This window comes from Falco peregrinus, chromosome 10, assembly GCF_023634155.1.
Source record: "Falco peregrinus isolate bFalPer1 chromosome 10, bFalPer1.pri, whole genome shotgun sequence".
Lineage (NCBI taxonomy): Eukaryota > Metazoa > Chordata > Aves > Falconiformes > Falconidae > Falco > Falco peregrinus.
The window spans coordinates 17,734,029-17,754,382 of record NC_073730.1 but is presented as its reverse complement, the minus strand read 5'-3'; the positions used below and the strand labels follow the sequence as shown (position 1 = coordinate 17,754,382).

Sequence of the window (20,354 nt, the reverse complement as noted above, 5' to 3'; positions counted from 1 at the left end):
CAGCCGCGGGCCGAGGCCGCCGCTCCCGCTGCCCGCTGCGGAGGGCGAACAGACCCCGGCCCCGGCGGACCGCGCCGCGCTTGTGCGGCCAGACCCCGCCTCGCAGCTCCGGCCGGGGGCGCCGCGGCCCCCCCCGGAGGCCTCGGCTCTCGGTTACCGTTAGCGGCCCCCTCCCGCCCGGCCTGCGGGGGCGGGCGGAGCGCGGCGCGGCTGTCCCGCCCGCCGCGGCCGGGCCTGCGGGGCGGCACGCCCGGAGCGCCGCCGTCAGGGGGGGCTGCCCGGCCCGGCCCGGCCCGGCCCGACCCGACCGACGCCCCCCGGCCGCCGCCGCGTGCGTCAGACCGGAGACGTGGCCCCGCGGCGGCGGGGGCGGAGCGGCGGCGGGCGGAGCGCGGCTGCGGGCGGCCTCGCCTCCCCGCCCCGCCCGGCCCGGCCCGGCCCGGCCCTGCCCGCCGCGCTCAGCCCCGCGCCGCCGCGGCATGATCGCGCTGCCGCCCGGCCGCCGCCGCCCGTGACCCCGCGCCCCCCGCCCAGCCGCGCACCAGGTAGGCGCTGCCGCGCCCGGCCTGCCTCTGCCCGGGCCGCCGCCCGCACCGGGGGCCGGGGCATCGGGGCATCGCCGCGGGGAGGGGGCTGGGGGGCCGCGCGGGGACGGAGCCGCCGCAGCCCAGCGCTGCGCCCCTCTGGGGGGAAGAGGCCCGGCCCGGGCAGCGGCGGCGCCGCTCTGCCCGCCGGCACCATCGGCGGTGCCGCCCCCTCCCTGGGCAGCGCCGCGGGAGCCAAACTTTAACCGCGGTCGCCGGCGCCTCCCCCCCCCCCCCCCCCCCCGCCGAGGGGCGCCGGGAAGAGGCCGCGGCAGCCCCCCTGCCCGCCCCCCCATCCCCTGCCGGGCGGGCCCCCCCCGCTGCCGGGCCGCGGCGCTCGGGCGGGCGCGGGGTGCCCCGCGGGGCGGCGGCCTGGATCCAAGCGGGGCTTCCCGGGAGCGGGGTTGGCGCGGGGGGGGGGGCGCGAACGGCCGCCGTGGAGACGGGCGGCTCCAGGGAAGCCTTTGGTGGTGTTTTCCCCGCAAATTTCCGTGGCGAAGCAGCGCGTGGCCGGGGAGGCTGCGGGCGCGTCGGGCAGCGGGTGCGGGAGCGCGGCCGGTCCCGCCGCGGGGGCTGCGCCGCGTCCCCCTGCCCCGGAGGGTCCCCGCCGCGCTGCCAGCCGCCGCCGTTCGGGGCCCCGTTTTGGAAGAGATTTAAACCCTCCCCGCCAGTCCTGATTTTAAATCGGTTTAAAACCAGCCCTGCCTTGTCGCAGTGTGATGGGCGGTTTTGTTCATTATTCACGAAATGCAGTTTGTCCAGTTCACTGGAAAGAGTTGACCAAGCAAAACGAGAGGCTTATGAAAGGCTGCCGAATGTGTCCTGCTAGCATTTCGTTAGGATGGAAACATTTGGAAGTGAGGAATTTTATTGCACAGATAAGGACATGCGTTATGGCTTGCCTTTTCGAATTTTTGTATATATTTTTTTTTACTTTTGGAGTAAGGACTTTCTGTGAGGAAAGGCTCAGTATTAGGAGCAGTGCTGTCTGAAGGCACTGCTGTCTGAAGTCTGAAAGCATGTGTGATTTTGCTCCCACAGAGCACTGTAGGCTCCAATGATGCTGTAAAAAACTGGACAGGCAGAAAGGTGCTTCGCAAGGTAGTGCAGAAAGAGATGGCAACGTTGGAAATAAATCTCTCCAGTTTAACCAGATATGCACATTCCCCCTCCCCCCTGGTGCATTAGATGTCCTGTAACTTTTCTTTTGGGCATGATGAAAGCAGTGGGGACTCCCCTGGGCTCACTCTTCTCCTGGAAATACCTGTTTGCCACCATGGTGCAGTTCAGTATCGAGAGCCGGGCTGAGCGCAGTTCCGAGCTGATTCCTAATTTTAACCTGGCCTTGGATTCCTGCAGTCTCGCAAGTGCCGGTGCCCAGGGGCTGCCAGCGAGGCACAGCAGCCTGGTGCTGAGCACCTGTGGTTTCTGAATCATTTCCTTTTAGAGTTGCATTCTGAGTTTGCTAAATGTGTGGCAGCCGTGATGCCGTTTTCCTCCAGTCTGAGTACTAACAGGCCCCGCTGGAGGTTTTACCGTAATAAAATTCTGTGGGTTTTTTGTTATTAGTTACTCTTGTAAGCAGTTTTGGAAAGAAACTTTATGATGGGAAGCCTAAAAGTCTAGCTACTTTGTGTGCCTGGTGTTGGAAAAGGCCAGCGCTGGTTGTCTGTGAAGAGTGAAATCAGACTGCTGAATTCTTCGCACAAGTTCCTTGCCTCGGCGCTTGGTGCTATCTTGCAGTTTAGTTCCTGTACCAGTTCGAGTTGATTTCCTGAGGCAGCCGCATCCCATCTCACCTCGGTATCTGGTTTTTGAGGCTCACAATAAGGGGCTCTAACTGGGAGGGGGGAGGCATCCGGGCTGGGAAATGGAGAGGGTTAAACAATGTTCAGGTGGCCTCAGCGCCAGGGTGACCACACAGTAAGACCCAAAATAAGGAATTGGGTCAGAGAGTGCTGGGAGGAGCAGTTCCCCCGATTGTCCATTGACCTCAGTAGCAACTGGTTGAAGTGGCCTCTATTCATCACCAGAAAGGCACTTCCCAGCCCAAGCCTCTTTCAATGCTGTGGGAAGTAAAAAAAAAAAAAAAATTCGATTACTGCCCAAACAATTCACAGTAACAGAAGCTGGAGTTTAATTTTACAGGTTTTTCCCTTTTTGAGAAAATTTAGTGCGAAGATACTGTCCTCATTGTCACAGAGTTGTGAAGGGAAGGGGAGGGACTAAATGTTAAAGAAAACCCTGAAAATGAAACAATTTACTTCGGGGTGGGGGTAAGAGAGCCCCAAAATACTTCTCTTAAAACCTTACTTAGTAAAGCAAAGAAGCCATTCTCCTTCCAAAATGATTTGTCAGAAGAATGTTAACAAGTGTTGGATTTCACATGCTCAACATAACTTTACTCTCTCCTTCATCCTTCAGCTGTTTGCCCAGGGATTTTGTGCGACAAAACTCTGATGCGGATTCAAGCTATAGTGCAATGACTTGGGGGTTTTGTTTCTAAGATCGCTTTCCCACTAGGAAGGTGCTAGGTTTGATGCACCTTCTCGGGCATGTGCCAGTGTGCCATTTGCTCCATTGCTTTCATTCATCATACAGGGCAGGCACCTCTGTCTTCCCATCCCCAGGCAGGCAAAGCGTCTTAGAGCTGTCTTTAAATCTGACAGAGCCTGGGTCATCTTTCCTGCACTGTATTAATTTTACATTTTAGTGCCTGACACAAGCAGCTAATCAGACACACCATAAACTTTACAACTATATTATCCAGAGAGCTGTAGGCTTGGACCAGGATGGGGTTTTTCGGCATTTTTTTCCAGTATGGAGGTTGTGTGCTCTCTGTTTCCATCGCCAGTGAAGGACTCATTTACAATAGTGTTTGATCAGGTCAGATTTGTAAAACATAGCATGGTACCATGCATGTGCTTTGCACATTTTCCATTTGTTTGGGAGACTCCTGCATTAAGATACAGTGCATGTTTTTGCTTGGGTTTAAAGTAAACCGAAGGGCTCTGCTGAAGTGCAGAATGGCACTGTTCTCCATGGAAAGCTGCTAACGCTGCTGTCACAGCAAGCATACAAAGTTCCACTAATTTGAACTAGCATATGTGAAAGCATTTGGTCCTGTAGAGCAGCATTGAAAATCCATTCCTCTCTTTGTCGAAATAAACTTTAACTTTTCCATTGACTTTCAGGTGAGCAACATCCAGCCTTTTATATCAACTTCAGATCCTGGCCTAAACAACGATCTGCTGAAAATGGAGACGCTAGCTCATGTCTCCCTTCAGTGGCAAGAGCACATAGTGATTTGGTATTGATGGGAACCCAGAATTAAACAAACCAGCAATAAGACTGCTGAAGTGCTGAGAACATTTCCAATTTTATTTACTCATCACTGAAAGCAATGTGGGAGCTTGGATTAATCGATTGCTCTGGCGCGTACAGTGAAGCAGAGCACAGATCAAGCCCTGCCCTCAGCATGCAGTGGTGTAAGATCCTGATGCACGTGTGGTTTACAGCAGAATGCTACAGCTCAGAAGCGCAGGTTGCTGTCAGAAAGCAGGTTTGGTGTTCTAAGTGAGCACCGTTAGAGATCCCATTTTCCAGTCCATGTGAATGCTTGATGAGCTGTCTCAGGGGTGAGATAGTTTTCGTGGGTGTTCACAGACAATATTGTCAGATAAGCCCTTTCTGAAGTGTAGTGTGATTAAAACCAGTATTTGCTCTTTGCCATCATTTACTCATGACAACATAATTTGAAAGACCTGCACACCTGCTATAGTGTGGTTGGAACCCCCCCCCCAGCAACTGCTTTGATATCACAAAGTTTAGGCTTGGTGGAAACAGCCTTTATTTCTGTTTTATGATGCAGCAACAGACTTCTTGGTGGGACAAGTTTATTGCTAATCCCTGTGTGGTGAGCATTGGCTGGACACTGCACTGAGAAAGTTCAATAGAGAATTTAGGCAGATAGCTCTGGTTTTCCACATCTCTGAAGTTACGATCTTTAAAAGTCATCTTACTGTATGAGGATTCTGATTCTGTGCCTGTCTGTGTTTATCTTCAAGCATGTGTAGATCACATCCATTCTGTGTGCTTCCATTTATCTCTGTTAGTCTTTCTTACTCTTTCAGGAGTATGGATGAAACTGTGAGCTTTATTTTTACTGTTGGGGATGTCACAAAAGATGGTTTGAGGGAAGAAAATTCATCAGCTGTGGTTCAGGCTGAGAATACCTGTATGCTTACCCAGGTATTTTGGGATCCATGTTTTAGGAGACTATCACAAAGTTTAGAAGGCTCTCTTGTGTAGTATGCAAGCAGCAACAGAAAAGATCCTTTATGTGAAAAAGTCTCACAAATTGTGGAAACAGGCATTTCTTTAATGTTTCTGGCTCAATCACTGCATAAAAAGTTTTTCACTAACTTTTCAGATGGTTGAGCTGCTTAAGACTCAGAATGGACCCTTTGTGCTTCCTGTCCCAATTAGGAATTAATTTTTAATTATATCAGCTGAACATTATTTTTTTTTTATTATGAGCACTTGACTTAGCCTGAGGCCCCTGACTATTCCTTTGACAATGAATGGCACTGGTTTGTGTAATATTGTCTGTCCTATGACATTCTACAGCATTGTTTCTGTCTTCATTACCTGAATACGTTAAATAAGCATTTGTGGAAAATGTGGTGTAACTTTGATTAAAACTTAATGCAAGTTTACTTTTCTCAATCATCTAGACATGTTTTCAGGAGTACTAATATACATACCACTTATTGGATAGTTTCTTGCTCAGTGCTTTGGTTTGCTGTTAAAGGTTTTCGCTCACATTAAGAACATTTTGCAGCTCTGGAAAGAGGGTCGGCAGCTTGAGTGATAGCCCTGATAAAGTAAGAATGTTACTCCCAGAGCTAAAAAATGGTAAGTATTGCCTTTGAAGTAGTCTTTGACATGGAAATGTGTAGAGTGTACTTTTCTTTAGGTTTGGACAAATAGTTCAGCAAAGCCAAATCTCCACACAGGCCCACGTGCTTGGCACAGAAAGAACTCCTGTTGATTTCACTGAGACTTTATCTGCCAGAATCTGGCCCTGAACATTTTTTTTTTAATTCAGTCCAACCAAGTTGAAGTCAAAGCACTGCTGTCAATAGGAAGTCTTCTTGGTGTGTAATACATGAAAAAGTACTATGACTCAATTGAAACAAACAACAAAGTTATTGTCTGGGATCTGTCACCAAGGCAGCACTTACTGTATGTGTAGGTGGAAATTGCAGCACATTTTGAAATGCAGTTCATTAAAGTTACTTCCTCTTTATGTCCTTTTTATCTCCTCTTTCTATCCCTTACATCTCCTCCAAGTTCTGGAATCAGGCCTTTGAGCTTCCACTGTCACAGCAGACGGTACCACCAGCAGAGTGGGGGATTCACTGCCACCTCCGAATCCACCACACTCCCTCCTGGGTGTTGGCAGAGGGGCAGCCGGAACCTAAATGTATGCTGGATGCTTGCAGTGTGGGCCTCAGTAACTGGAGGCGGGGGAGAGAATGGAAAAGGTCTGGGTGTTCAGCAAGTTTCTGGACCTTACACCCTTTTCAGTTTTCTCAAGCAACTAAATCCCCAGTGATTCATTAGAGTCTTGCCCACGGTTGCAGACCTGCACAGCCAGGGCATTGGGGAAGCTCAGTTGTGGCAGTTAGCATGACGGAGGGCATTTTTCCAGTAGCTGGGTTGTGACTCTGCTGGAGTTCAGGTGGCACAGCCTAGCCTTCTCCAGTCAGTGCACCTGGGAATGGCACCCCATTTCTATGCCAAACAGCTGTCAGCAGGGGACAGCCCGGTCGTGGCCAGCCTGCTTTCATCTGCATTGGCAAACCTGTGCAAACTGCATGGGTTGCACATGTTTTATAGAACAATCAAACTGTTGGTGCTGGAATAATGTCTTCTGTGGGCTGATTGTATTTTGTCTTGCTCCCCAGACTCATTAGTACAAACTAATACCAACTGTGGCGCGTAATTTTGGTAATGTGTAGTATGAAATAAAACTGACTCCCGTGGCTTCTCAGGGAAGTTTTGACATGCTATTGGTTTAGACTCAACCGTTGCAGAGAACTGGAAAAAGCAGCGTGTTACGATTTTGTAGTGCTGTTCATTCATATTTCCCACCAAAGGTGGTAAAGAAAGTAGATGCCTTTCTGTTTTGCATCTGGAGAAGTGGTGGCATGGTGGGTCAGTGTAGTGTGCCCAAAGCAGGAGCACAGTGAGCCCACGGCCGGGTCCCAGTGGGGACTCCTGACTCACGCTGTTGTTCCTTAAGGCCACGTTTCCTTGCCAGCCTCAGCCCCAAGAAGATGAATTTGTTTGAAAATACAGTAAACACGCAGACTTTTAAAAATAACTGTTTGGATGCAAATGGTTTGTTTTTAATGGCTTTCCTGTTCCTTAACGTGGGATTTATGTTTAAGCGGCAACATCATTTGTTTGTATTTTTTACTTCAGAATGATGGTATTTCTTCCTGTGAAAATCTCCTTTATAGTCAGTGGAACAAAAAGTAACCCATCATGTTTGAAAAAGCAGCAATGTGATGGTTTTTCGGTATACTCCCAAATAGCCAGCATTCAAAGGAGTTTTTCTACTGAATTTAAAATTTATGTTTGTTTGTTTGTTTAATTAAATTTTATATTACATGAAATGCTAATGTATGTAAGGCCTAGCAGGGAAACGTCTCCTGAAATGCCTCAAATACAGGGAGAAATTGGTAGCAGAGGTATTATTGTATGTTACATGGGAGCTGACCAAGCACCTACACTTACCAAAACACTGTACATTTTGGTCAGTGCAAACATATAGCAAGATAATTACCAAACTGCATGTCAGAGTAGTTCAGATGTTATTTCACTGTGTGTATAATGTGTGTGAGAATACACAGATAAGGATGGAACATTAACATCTTGGGAATTAGGAGTTGCTAATTCCAGCCCTTATCATCTTATTTCCCCTAAATCTAATCTCAGTTTTCCAGACTTGGTGCGTTGTCCCTGGGTCCACTTTTAGTCCTCTCTTGTTTACGTGATGAAGTGAAGCAGGTTTGTTATCTGTGATCTGTGGTGCCAGCATGGGCAGTGCCAGGAGCTGAAGATGAAGTGTTCAGCTGCTGAGAGCAAGGGACGTATGCAAAACCACAGTTTGCAAAGATTTATGAATTAGCCAGCTGTGGGCAGCTGTTCACGCTGCAGTAAAAACCGTGTCCTCAATACACAGGGAACATTTTGGGGCATGGGAGGGTCTGGAAGCTTTAAAATAAAAAGACTGCAGGTTTGTTGTTTCCCTGAGCTTGTTTGTGGAAATTATTTGAACAATTGCTGGCTAGATCTTAATTTAAATTTTGTTTTAGATTAGGCAGGGTTTCCCATACTGTCATTTTGGGAACTCAATCCCACACAAAAATACAAATTTAGCGAAGTTATAATCACCAGAAAATATGACTGATGATGGTAGTACCAAGCCATTTTTGTGCCAGGCTGAGCCTGTCAGCCCCGGCTAGAGGAAGGAGACTGTGGCCCTAAGCTCTGGGGCTCTGCATAGACCAGTGATTTTGCTTAAATTGGGTACTTAAGAATACGTCATGATGAACCTAGCCGCAAAACTCCCTTGTCCCTGCTTATTTTACTGTCTCAGTGTGCAGTTCCCAGTCAGGTAAAATAAGAATGCCAAATTCTGCTTTTTGGTGCAACCTCGGGCACTGTGCTGAGAAGCGCTTTAGCTTAACATCAGCTCCTGGCCCAAGGTGGCTGAGGCCAGACAGCACAGAACCACCTGAAAAGCAACTTCATGGTATTTATGCAGAGGTACAAATGTTTATGACCAAGGACAGTGGGCTGTGGTGTTCAGGGCATGCAGTGCCATGTCCTGTGTAAAGCAGAAGCCCCTGGAGCACAGCCCCTGCTCAGGCAGCCTGCAGCACTCAGGCTCTGCTGAGTCCTTGCTACCCGATCATAGGCTTGTTGTGTGTTAAATGTGTGTTGTGCCTTGTTCCTTTAATGAAGATTAATATGCAATAAATTATGCATGGGAACCAACCCAGAGACCTACTTGCAGCACTATTCCCAAAAGGCATTTCATAATTTATCCTAGCACATGCAGTATGTTTAAAACGGCCAGGAGGGCGGGTTTTGCCTAGCCCAGCACTTTCTCCTTTCGGTACATCTCTGATGTGAAAGACCAAGCAGTCCCAGCCTGAGTTGTCTCTTGAGGACATCTCAGCCTTGACCCTTCCTGGTGTACTCAAGCTGGGCTGTGGTGGTGGCCCTGCGGCCACCAGCCCAAGGCCCCTCGTGCCAATGGGGAAGCTCCTTCCCTGCGGGGCGGGTCAGGGCCATGTCCATAGCATCTGGGACTTGCTTGGACTCTGCGCCGCTCTCAGGAAGTTGTGGTGGCCCTACATCCAGGGAGAGTTGGTGCAATGTCAAGGAAATGTGGTTAAATGTCAGCTGGCTAATCACGTATACATCTCTTCTGATCAGCTTAAGAAATCTCACCAGCTTTTTATGCTTCCCGGTTGTAAACATCACTATTTCTGCAGTGTTGTCTCTCGCATCCTGCTGTGTGCCTCCTCCTTTTTCCCTCTGGTGGGTTATTCATACCCTGTCCCTACTGAACCAATAAATCCTGGATGTTAATTGCCTGCCCGGAACCCAGGGTCCCTGCTTCTGCTGTGCAGCTGTGGTTATTCCCCTAAAACAGGCAAGTGATTGCTTCAGCGCATGGCAACATTATTGAGTAACCACTGCTGGAAGGGTAAAGTAACAGAGGGCTTGACTTCTGGTGCATAACACCTGTAGCTTGGCAAAGGCAGCTCTGGCAAGTCCTGGCCTCCCGCTTACAGCCCACGCAGCAGCGCCGCCGCCGTCTTTCTGTTGCATGAGGGCTGGCAAAGCATGGGGACAGGCCTTTGGGCTTTGCCTGGCCAGAGGCTGTAGCTGGGGCATGGGCTGGCCGCTGGCGGCGGGCGATGCCGAGCGTTGCCTGTGTAAGGCACAGGCCGGCGGCGGCATTCCCAACCACGCGGCACAGGCGGCCTGGCGGCCATCTTGCCTGGGCGGTGGGAGCTGCGGGGGGCCTGCCTCGCTGGGCTGTGCGTGCTAGCGGGCCTGCCGCCGGTGAGGTAAAGGGAGGGCCTCCCAGTTATCCCTTCCTGTGTCACTCAGCGTGCTGCTTTTTAATGACTGTGTCTCTACGAGCAGTGCCTTGACAGCCGAGGTGGGGCAGAGCGGGAGCAGCGCAGCAGTTCTCACCCGTGGCAGAGCGCTCCCCGGCAGTGAGCCCTCCGGCTCTGCTGAGGGCTCGTGTCCACCCGCGCCGTTATGCTCCATAAAATGAAGTTACTCCGTGAGAATCTGCTTAAAAATAGCAGCCATCACCTAGCAATAGCTGGAGCGTGGGACCTGGAAGCTGCTAGAAGCCAAAAGCAGTTTTGTTCAGGGTTGTACCAGGGCGGCACTTCTCTGAGTATTAATATGTTTTTTCTTCGTAAAGCCTCTCTCAAGATGCAAGATGAATGCAGCTTGATGAGGGGGTGTATCACGCACACCTCAGACAGGTTGAGTATATAAACTTGAGTGTCCCCATGTGTTTGCCCGTCTGGCACGGTGGGCCCTGCCTCTGACGGGGGTCCCTCACGCTGCTCGCGAGGCTGTCACAGAGGTTCGGTGGGCACGAAGCCGCAGGGAGCAGCGCGCAGTGCCTGCCTGCAGTGCATCGAGCTGAGGCTTTGCTGGCGCTGTCTGACAGCTGGCACCGTGGCAGTGCTGTGCCGTGGCTGGGGAGGCCCAGTCCGTTGGGTTGCTGTCACTGGTGGAGGTAGGGTAGCTACAGCTATGGCTGGAAACTGCTCATCAGCGTCTCTGCGCCCGTTTGCACAGACGCCCTGCTGGCACCTGGCCCCGAGGGCACCAGTGCCCCAAAGGTGGTCCCACAGCACAGAAACCCCCCGGGTTGCCTGCCCCAGCGTCCTCTGAGTCACCAGTGGGCAGAAGTTAATTAATTTTCTTTATATCCTGCAGTGCATATCACACGGATTGCCCAATTTGTAAAATGTACTCATTTTTCTCTTTAGCCACACTGGCAAGAGCCATCATTACTTCCGAACTATCCCCACCACTTCCTTTGTTTCCTCTGCTGAAGGCCGATTGCAGAGAAGCTGGCTTGCTCCATGGTGTGGCCATTTCACAGTCATCCTTTGGTTAGATCTCTTCATTTATTAAGTCTAATTTGTTTCCAATACTTTTTTCTCTGACTTGGATCTGTTTATTCTCCTTAGCTCTTTTAGGTCACATTAAGTTGTCATGTCTTGCGCCTAATCACCTGTGCATTAGCCGATTCCTGTAGTTAGTTTTTCTGCTGGAGGAAATATCACACCTTCGTTGTACCTGGATTCCAGTGTTTAATCTTACTATCACGTATTCATTTTAACTCATCAAGATTTCTGCATTTCCTAGAAATTTTGAAATAATAATAAAAATCCCCACTAATTTCTCTCCTTTCACTTTTGGGGGGGGGTTGTTTGTGCGTTTGCTTTTTATTTAATTTGGCAAATCCTCAGCTCTTTTCTGCAGCACTGCTTAACAGCCTGTACAACTTTTTTTTAATCCAAGTTCCTTTTTTATTTCCTTCTGGTAGCTGAATACCAGATGATTTATCTCATGTACGGTTTTCATTTCTCTAGAGACTGAGGTTTATTAGAAATGCAAGAGAGAAAAACAAGAGCAAGTTCTGATTTTAATTGAAAAAATTATCCAGTGTTTAGAATTCAGTGTTTCCTAAAGTAGGTTAGAATAGCATTTAACGTAAGTCAGACCCCACATTTCAGCTACGATGTATTGTGCCATTAAATAGTATTTTGCATGTGAGTGAACTGAAATTAGTAATACTGTCTTAGTTTTCACCAGCTCAAATGTTCAACTCCTTTTCTTCTATCTCTTTGTTATAAGAAGAGATAAAAATCTGCAGTAGATGTTGTGCTGTCCCAGAGATTGCTGTGATTTGGGCTGCAGTGTGACTTTTTAGCATCCCTGTTAGGATTTGTTTAAATTCCTGATTGACTGAATCACTTTATTTTGTACAGATCTGGTTTGTGCGTGGCTATGGGTCTAGCAGTGGTTCGGCTTTAGATTAACAGTGGGGAAGAGCCGGACTCTGGCCACAGCCAGGAGAGGGGTTTCAGGATTGCTCTGAGCCACATGGACCTGCTCTATCTTTTCGGAGGCATCAGAGCCACTGCTGATAGATGTCCTTTCAGTCACTGGACAGGCCAGGATGGGAAAGAAGCTAGAGGGAAGAGGGAGACAAATAAAAAGTGATTTTGTGTCATTCTGTTCTGTGTGCACATACCAGAAGCACTGGTAAGCCTAGGCTTCTCTGCGCTGCTTTCCAGCATTTTTTCTTTATTGCTAGTGCAGCAAGGGGAGAAGCTATAGGGTTTCTCCAGAGGATGCTGGAAAACGGTTATCCCACTTCTTCACATCCAATCTCTATTTAAAGCTTCTTGTGAATGTCTTTTTTCCTGAAGTTAAAAAATACTGTCTGTTGTTAGACGTTGTTGGTTTATTTACCATTATTATGTACGGTACTATTGCCATCATTCAGTAATGTTTGTCTTCTTTTTTTGACAATGAAGAAAACCATAAAGGGCAGACAGATTTTTATGTCTGGCATTGGGCTGCAGATCTTGTGCGCTCAGAGATGGGTTCCCTAGCATGGCTCACAGAGGCTCTCTGTATGCAGAAGCAGGTCTCCCTCTGCTTGGCCCATTAACCAGGGTAACAGTATGTGCACTCTGCTAATGAGGAGTCTCACTAGGCAAACAGCAGCCTCTAAAGGGAACAAGGGATCAGAGCAGCGTGTATTTGTGGTGCCAGAAACTGTCTGCCTTCATCTAAATTCCCCACACATCACTTAGAAGAAATAAAGCAAGTATATAATACAACAAAGACCCCCTAAAAATACAGAGTGAAACCTATCAAATGCAACAGCCAAATTAATTTTTGGTCTTGAAAGCTGTCCCTGCACAGTAATTTGGAAGATAGTTTCCAGTTCCATCTGCTGTCAGACACTGCCCCTGTTTCAGTACTGCTGACTTGCAACGCCATGGCTCAGATCCACAGAGTTGCTTCAGCATCTATCTGGCAAGGGTTGGGTCTCCGCATGTTTTGGTGCGTGTGAACATTAATGTTTTCTCAAGAGTCTGCACTGTAGGAAACATGATTCTGTCTTGCCTAACACTCAAATTGTCTATGCTTTTGGAAAGACCTTACAAACAGCACCTCCAGAGGCTGTGGCATCACAATATGGAAAAGCACTCATAAGCCATTATTAAGGGAGGGTGAGGTGGGTGGATGGGATAAAATGTTGTGATTCTAAAGCAATCTGTTGATGCGTGTCCTCCGGTGTACCGATGGCAGTCGAGTCAGCTAACTGGCCTCAAAACCTGAGCTGACAGTGGCATATGTGTTACAGAGCTTTGAGCAGGAGTGTTGTGTGGCATCTGAGTAGCTAACAATTGTATTAGTGTATCCTTTAAGAATTTTCTGTGTTTTTCAATGCTTGATAGAAAAATTATTTTTTAAAGCTTACCACCAGCTATTGCCAGTCGCCTGCGTTTGATGTGGAAATAAAAAAGAGAAGGGTAATTCCTTACCAATGGATGTGAAATGCATGCAGATATGGAAGAGGCATCAGCGCGAGGTGTTCTTCAGCTCAGGCTCTGCTGGGAGCTGCCATTGCAGGGTTTTCTCTCCCCGGCTTCAGCTGGGCATGTACTTAAAGCTGCATGGGGCACCTCTAATTTATGAGGTCTGTTTTTTCCATCAGTATTTCCAAAATAAAAGTGAAAGGCAACAAAGGTTTGTCCCAGCGCTGTCCCAGCTGTTCTCTGCTGTAGAAGTATGTCTTCCCTGGTAGGTCTGCTGAGCATTTGCAAGACAGGAACACAAAAATCAGAACTGCCGCTCCTGGCTGCCTGCAGTGTGATAACGAATGCTGCATTCCCTTGCCACCACTCTAGCAAGTCAGGCCTGGTGGCATGGATGCTGCCGAGCTTCCGACCTGGTTGGATGGAGTCAGGCATGCATTGCCATCGTTTTCACTGTTGGTCTATTAATTTGCAAGTGCTGTAGAGGACAACGTGCCTTTCTCTTGGGGATTGCCAGCCGTGTGAGAGGTATGTGTGATTTCATCTGGCATCGTAGCATGCACCCAGGGAACAGCTTTTGGAAGGACAAGAGGCTGAGAGAGAGATTCCTCTGCCTGGCCAAGTAGTGCTTAAAGCAACAGAGAAGGGTTGCGAGAGGGGAGCAGGGAACAAGGGGTAAGACGTTTTTACGCTGCTCACTCAGAAAGCTGCAAAGTCCCAGCCTAGCTACTAACCCAAGTTCATTTACAGATGTCACCTTGTGCCTTTGGAGACTGCAGTACCTCCCGAGGGTCAGTTGGGCAAGCAGACACACAGCAGTCCCTGAGAAGGTGCCAAAGTGAGCGTCTTTCCACACGGGTATGCCCAGTGTAGTGGGAGTCAGTTATAAATTCTTGGGATGGCTGTATGCTTGTGATGAATTGCAGCCATTAGGGCCTGAATCCTTCCCTGCTGGATCCCCGGCTCTGAATGAGCTGAATCCCTTAAGTCCCTGGGCAGCGTATCAGCAAGTGTGTGCTCATTGCTAAGCCTGCGCACGGTTGGATGGCACCAAACCCACACTGATGGGTCCCAGCATATAGATTATTAGATTATGGATTTCCAGTACTACTGTGATATGAAGTGATTGTGGTGAGCATTTTGGATGTTAGTTAAAGGACAAAGTTTGTAAATGCCCTTGGGAGTATTTTTATTACATTCCCATGTAAATTTATCTTTCCATCATAACTTACTGGGAAGTTTCAGTGCTGGTTTGATCTCAGGGATTCAGTTACACAATGTGCCGTAGGCTTTAAAATCAGTTTCTTTGCCTGTACATGCTCATGTATTAGCTGATTTTTCAGAGGAGGTAGTGATGTAAGCCTAGACATCTGAGGTGAAGATAAAGCCCTTGATCTGCCTGTAGTTTGGGTTAGCTAAAGCACTTTAGCAACTTGCACTCAAAACATGGTGGATTTAAAACTGGGTGAGTATGCACACAAATATTTCAAAGCATCCCTGAAACCACTATGAATAAAACGGAAAGATATGAAATGATAGCTGAAAGGGCCTGTGAAATCTGAGCACAGGGTAAGTGTTTTAGCCAGACCTTTGAGATCAAGGCTAAGGTGTGTAAAGCTGAATGTATCTACAGAACGGTCTGGTTTTTCAAGGATTCAGAAGGCCTCGTTGACCCATCAGATACAGGTGGAGTCAATGCAGAGAGGGATTTACCTGCCTGAATGGATGGCACCCCAGTCCTGCCCTCCCTTCCTCACCGGAGCTGCAGGAGGGCAGCACCAGCATCCGTGTTCTGAGGTGGCGTGTCAGAGGGACCACCTGGGTGATAGCTGGGAACTTTTATGCCACATCCTGGGAGTTTCATTTCCAGAGCAGTTTTTTTTCAAACCTCACGGAAGTACTTGCTCACACAGACTGAGAGGTGTGGGCTGCAGGAAACTGAGCACTGGCCTTGCTCTTTTGTAGGACGATGATTCCCGTGACCGAATTTCGCCAGTTCTCGGAGCAGCAGCCGGCGTTCAGAGTGCTGAAGCCCTGGTGGGATGTGTTCACGGACTATCTCTCTGTTGCCATGCTGATGATCGGTGTGTTTGGGTGCACATTACAGGTAAATCAAACGGGATGGAAGCGAGGCGGGTGCTCTCGGGGTTGCTGAAAGAGGACCACAATCCGGAAGGTCCTTAGAAGGATGATGTCACATCTTGTTTTATCTCTTGGGTTCACCATGAACAAAGCAAAAATTCACTGGTCCCAGGATTAAAGCTGTTTAGGTAGCAACATCAAATAACACAGACCAGACTTAGCAGCTGTAAATCAGCAGAGTTGCGCTAGAGTCGATGGAGCCGTGCCAGCTAAGATAAGAGCTGTTGGTTTGGCTTGTGCCTGGATGCCTGTTTTCACCACAGTTTGGCATAACAAAGCAGACAATCAACTTCAGTTCTTATTTATTACCATTCTTCTGTTGAAAAGATTGAAAAATGTAGTTTTGTAATTTCTGTTTTTCTTTATTTGGCAGATGTTAATATTATTTCTCTTGTTATGCTTCAAAGAGATTTGAAATGAATGCGCTTATTTTAATAACACCACCCACAACTAATATTATGCCTCTTCCATTCCAAAGCATCTCTGAGGATGCTGACACATAAACAATTGACGTTACTATCAATTGCTGTTAGTTAGATTTTGCTAAAGAGGCAAAAGCTGAAAAGAAGTGGAAAGTACTGTTTGGGACAGACTCCACAAAACCAAAAAGTTATAGTACTAGTTCAAACGTGGATCTCACGTTTCTTGGCATGACTTGGAAATGGAGCTAAAGGGACATACTGATAGAGCTCTTATTTCAGGGGAATTTGCTCACTTACATGGTCCAAGATTTTTACATAATATATCCCAAATTTCATGTGAAATCAACGGTAGTTTTGCCTGTATTCTCTGTTCTCAAGTATTTTCAGTTGAAAGGGTACAACGTCTATGTTGAAAAATCTCTTTAATAGGGCTGAATTTTGCATTAGTAGCTAAGTGTTTGCTTAGGCATGCAAAGTAGAACATCTGTTATTTTTCAGTTTACCTGCTTGATTGGGTGAAGCACACTGGAAAATAATGTGTGGAAACACTGCAAAGAATAGGCGATTTTATTTCTTTTATTTCTTTTTTATTCCAACTTACTACCAAAGGTATGAATTCAGGGTGTAAGTAAGGATGTGTATCTGAATAGCGTTTACAGACAAAGACAAAAACTGCAGGAGTTTTTGATGTGTCAACAGTTGTGGCACTGATATTGTTCAAAACACACGTGGTCTCATCTCAGCATCTCCCTGCACCAGGGTGGATCATCAAGGAGGATCTGATTTTGGTAGCTCTTGTTGCGTACCCTGTATTCAGTGCTTTCAACAACCATGACGTCAAAGAGTACATCTACACTACACACACATTCTTGGTTAGGGATAATCGCAGTTAGTCATTCAGGGCAAATAACAGAGCTCCTTGGTTTATCACATAGATTAGAATTTAAAATTCAGACTTACGGGGACCCTTGCAGTGAACTCGAACTATTATTTCAAGTTAAACCAAAGGTGATTGGTCCCTAAAGGCACTCTGACCTCAGTTTTTCAACATGGATGGCCACCCCAAATTAAGAAAGTTGGGGTTTTTTGCATTGTAGAGAGACTCAAGGACAGAAGGGCAGAGCTACTTTTCCCCGAGGTATGTGGTAGGAGGACTTTTGTGTGTATGTATGAGAAACTGAATAAAAATTACATTGATGCGCACACACAGAGAGATGCTGGCAATTCTCTATTATCTCTATCTGTCTTTATTATTACTGAAGATTAATAATGTCCCAGCATAGATATGCCCACGTTAGCTCTTTGTCAGCCATTTTTGGTGTGATAAGATAGCACCGTGTGAGCATACAGCCACATGAATGCAGTTATGCTGCTTTCAAGCCTAAGCTATCTCTGAATATTGTGTGGCCAGGGTGGATACCCCTGGCAAGAACAGTCTGTTTCTGGGGAGAGCAGTGCAGGAGATCCCTGATCTTTTCTGGAAGCATTACCCACACTTTTCCGTTTTCTGGATTATCTCAATGCCCTCTTACTCAAAGTATGGAAAACTAACCACAGATGAAAAGGGGTGGCCTAGTTCTTGGCATATAGAACAAGTGTCTTGTCAGGAATAATAATAATAACAATAGCGCAGGCTATGGGGAGGAACGCCTGGCAGCTGGAGGAGCTCCAAGGACAGCTACCCATTGGTACTGCCACCTTTGTTTGTACATCAGTTTGAGAGGTATCTTTTTGTGTGTTTCAGGTCATGCAAGACAAGATAATATGCCTTCCAAAGCGCATACAGCCTTGCCAGAACCAATCTAATAGTTCAAATGTGTTTAATACAATCCCAGATACAACCCCCCTTCCTCCACCTAAGCCATCCACCCCTCCAGCTACAGTTGAAATGAAAGGACTGAAGACTGATTTGGACCTTCAGCAATACAGCTTTATAAATCAGGTGTGCTACGAACGTGCTCTGCACTGGTATGCCAAGTACTTCCCTTACCTTGTCCTTATACACACACTGGTCTTCATGCTGTGTAGTAACTTTTGGTTCAAATTCCCTGGATCGAGCTCCAAAATCGAACACTTCATTTCAATACTCGGGAAATGCTTTGATTCTCCCTGGACAACAAGAGCCTTATCTGAAGTGTCAGGGGAAGACTCTGAAGAGAAGGATAACAGGAAGAACAACATAAACAAGTCTAATACTATCCAGCCAAGCACTGAGGGCACTTTGGTCAAGTCACAGTCTTTAAAATCAATTCCTGAGAAGTTGGTTGTGGATAAGGGAACACCTGGGGCATTAGATAAGAAAGAAGGTGAACAGGCCAAAGCACTCTTTGAAAAGGTGAAGAAATTCAGACTGCATGTTGAGGAGGGTGATATTCTTTATGTCATGTATGTTCGCCAGACTGTACTTAAGGTAATTAAATTCCTGATTATTATTGCTTACAACACAGCACTTGTCTCAGAAGTCAATTTTACAGTAGTCTGTAATGTTGATATTGAAGATATGACAGGATATAAGAATTTCTGCTGTAATCACACAATGGCACATCTGTTCTCTAAACTTTCTTACTGCTACCTGTGCTTTGTAAGCATCTACGGCCTCACATGCCTTTATACACTATACTGGTTGTTCTACCGTTCGCTGAAAGAATATTCTTTTGAATATGTTCGGCAAGAGACGGGAATTGACGATATCCCGGATGTCAAGAATGACTTTGCTTTTATGCTTCATATGATTGATCAGTATGATCCTCTCTATTCCAAGCGGTTTGCTGTCTTCCTATCTGAAGTCAGTGAAAATAAGCTGAAACAGCTGAACCTGAACAACGAGTGGACTGCCGATAAACTGCGACAGAGGCTGCAGACGAACTCCCATAGCCATTTGGAGCTACAGCTCTTCATGCTTTCCGGACTACCAGACACAGTTTTTGAAATTACTGAGCTGCAGTCATTAAAGCTTGAAATAATTAATAATGTAATGATACCAGCAACCATTGCACAGTTGGACAATCTCCAGGAACTCTCATTGCACCAGTGTTCTGTGAAGATCCACAGCGCTGCCTTGGCATTTCTGAAAGAGAATCTCAAGATCTTGAGCGTTAAGTTTGATGACATCAGAGAACTTCCACACTGGATGTATGGCCTCAGAAATTTGGAAGAGCTCTATTTAATTGGCTCCCTAAGTCACGATATTTCCAAAAACATTACACTGGAGTCTTTTCGGGAACTTAAAAGCCTTAAAGTTCTTTACATAAAAAGTAATTTGTCCAAAATCCCACAATCTGCTGTCGATGTTTCAAGTCACCTGCAAAAATTGTGCGTCCATAACGATGGCACTAAGTTAGTGATGCTCAACAATCTGAAGAAGATGGTCAACCTGACACAGCTGGAATTAGTTCATTGTGATTTAGAGCGCATACCTCATGCAGTTTTCAGCCTTCTCAGTCTTCAGGAATTGGATCTAAAGGAAAACAACCTCAAATCCATCGAAGAAATAGTAAGTTTTCAACATCTGCGAAAACTGACAATCCTAAAGCTCTGGTACAACAGTATAACATACATCCCAGAGCATATAAAGAAACTCACGAGTCTCGAGCGGCTTTCCTTCAGCCATAACAAAATAGAGGTTCTTCCGTCCCACCTATTCCTATGCAACAAAATCAGATATTTGGATTTGTCTTACAATGACATTCGCTTTATCCCACCTGAAATAGGAGTTCTGCAGAGTTTACAGTACTTTTCCATTACTTGCAACAAAGTGGAGAGTGTGCCAGATGAACTATACTTTTGCAAAAAACTTAAAACTCTGAAAATTGGGAAAAATAACTTGTCAGTCCTTTCACCTAAAATTGGTAATTTGGTATTCCTCTCCTATTTGGATATTAAAGGCAATCACTTTGAAATCCTCCCACCTGAGCTCGGAGAATGCAGAGCTCTGAAGCGGACTGGTTTCACTGTAGAGGACACCTTGTTTGAAACGTTGCCTTCTGATGTCAGGGAGCAAATGAAAGCTGAATAACTAACTTCCTCTTGCTCAGTTTTACAGAAATAACGCTTCTACCAAATACGCTGTAGAAAGTGCATACTCCAAATATGCGTTTAGTTTGTCATGATTTTTTTCATTTTCAAACAAATCCTTTCTGTACAAACACATTTGGAGTAAGGAGTACATATATTTTTAAATAAAATTGCCTCGTATTTTTTCACTGTTTTAAGATATTTTTTAAGTTTGTTTTGCCCTGGAACAAGGGTGTCTGTAACTTAATTTTTACTGGTAAAAGTAAATGGGTTTATCTGCTGATTTTTTTTTTTTCCCTTTGCCTAATTCCGACAGGGGAACTGGGTTTAAGCTGTATGCTTTGGGTTGTATAATTTTTAATAGAGGATTATATTGTCTTCCTTGTTATTGTTGATCCCTTAGGACATGGTCTTCAACGGGTGGTGCTGCAGGTGTTGAATGCCTTGTTTCGTCTTTTCTTCACTGGCAGTAGAAGGTGTTCAGCATCTAACAAGATGAAATCTGGGTT

General features: G+C 46.8%; 1 protein-coding gene across 2 annotated transcripts; it reads left to right on the top strand.

Annotated features, from left to right (window-relative positions):
- The first annotated feature begins 384 nt into the window (after nucleotides 1-384).
- On the top strand, nucleotides 385-20,030 carry LRRC8C (leucine rich repeat containing 8 VRAC subunit C). 2 transcript variants are annotated; one of them, XM_055814860.1, is made up of 3 exons: nucleotides 385-545; nucleotides 15,233-15,374; nucleotides 17,576-20,030. In XM_055814860.1, the coding sequence occupies exons 2-3, from the start codon at nucleotides 15,237-15,239 to the stop codon at nucleotides 19,844-19,846; spliced, it is 2,409 nt and encodes an 802-aa protein (XP_055670835.1). In that variant the 5' UTR covers nucleotides 385-545; nucleotides 15,233-15,236; the 3' UTR covers nucleotides 19,847-20,030. The 2 variants fall into 2 exon arrangements, with proteins under 2 accessions (XP_055670835.1, XP_005238522.1); XM_005238465.4 differs by lacking the exon at nucleotides 385-545 and having other exon boundaries at nucleotides 14,122-15,374.
- Nucleotides 20,031-20,354: the final 324 nt, after the last annotated feature.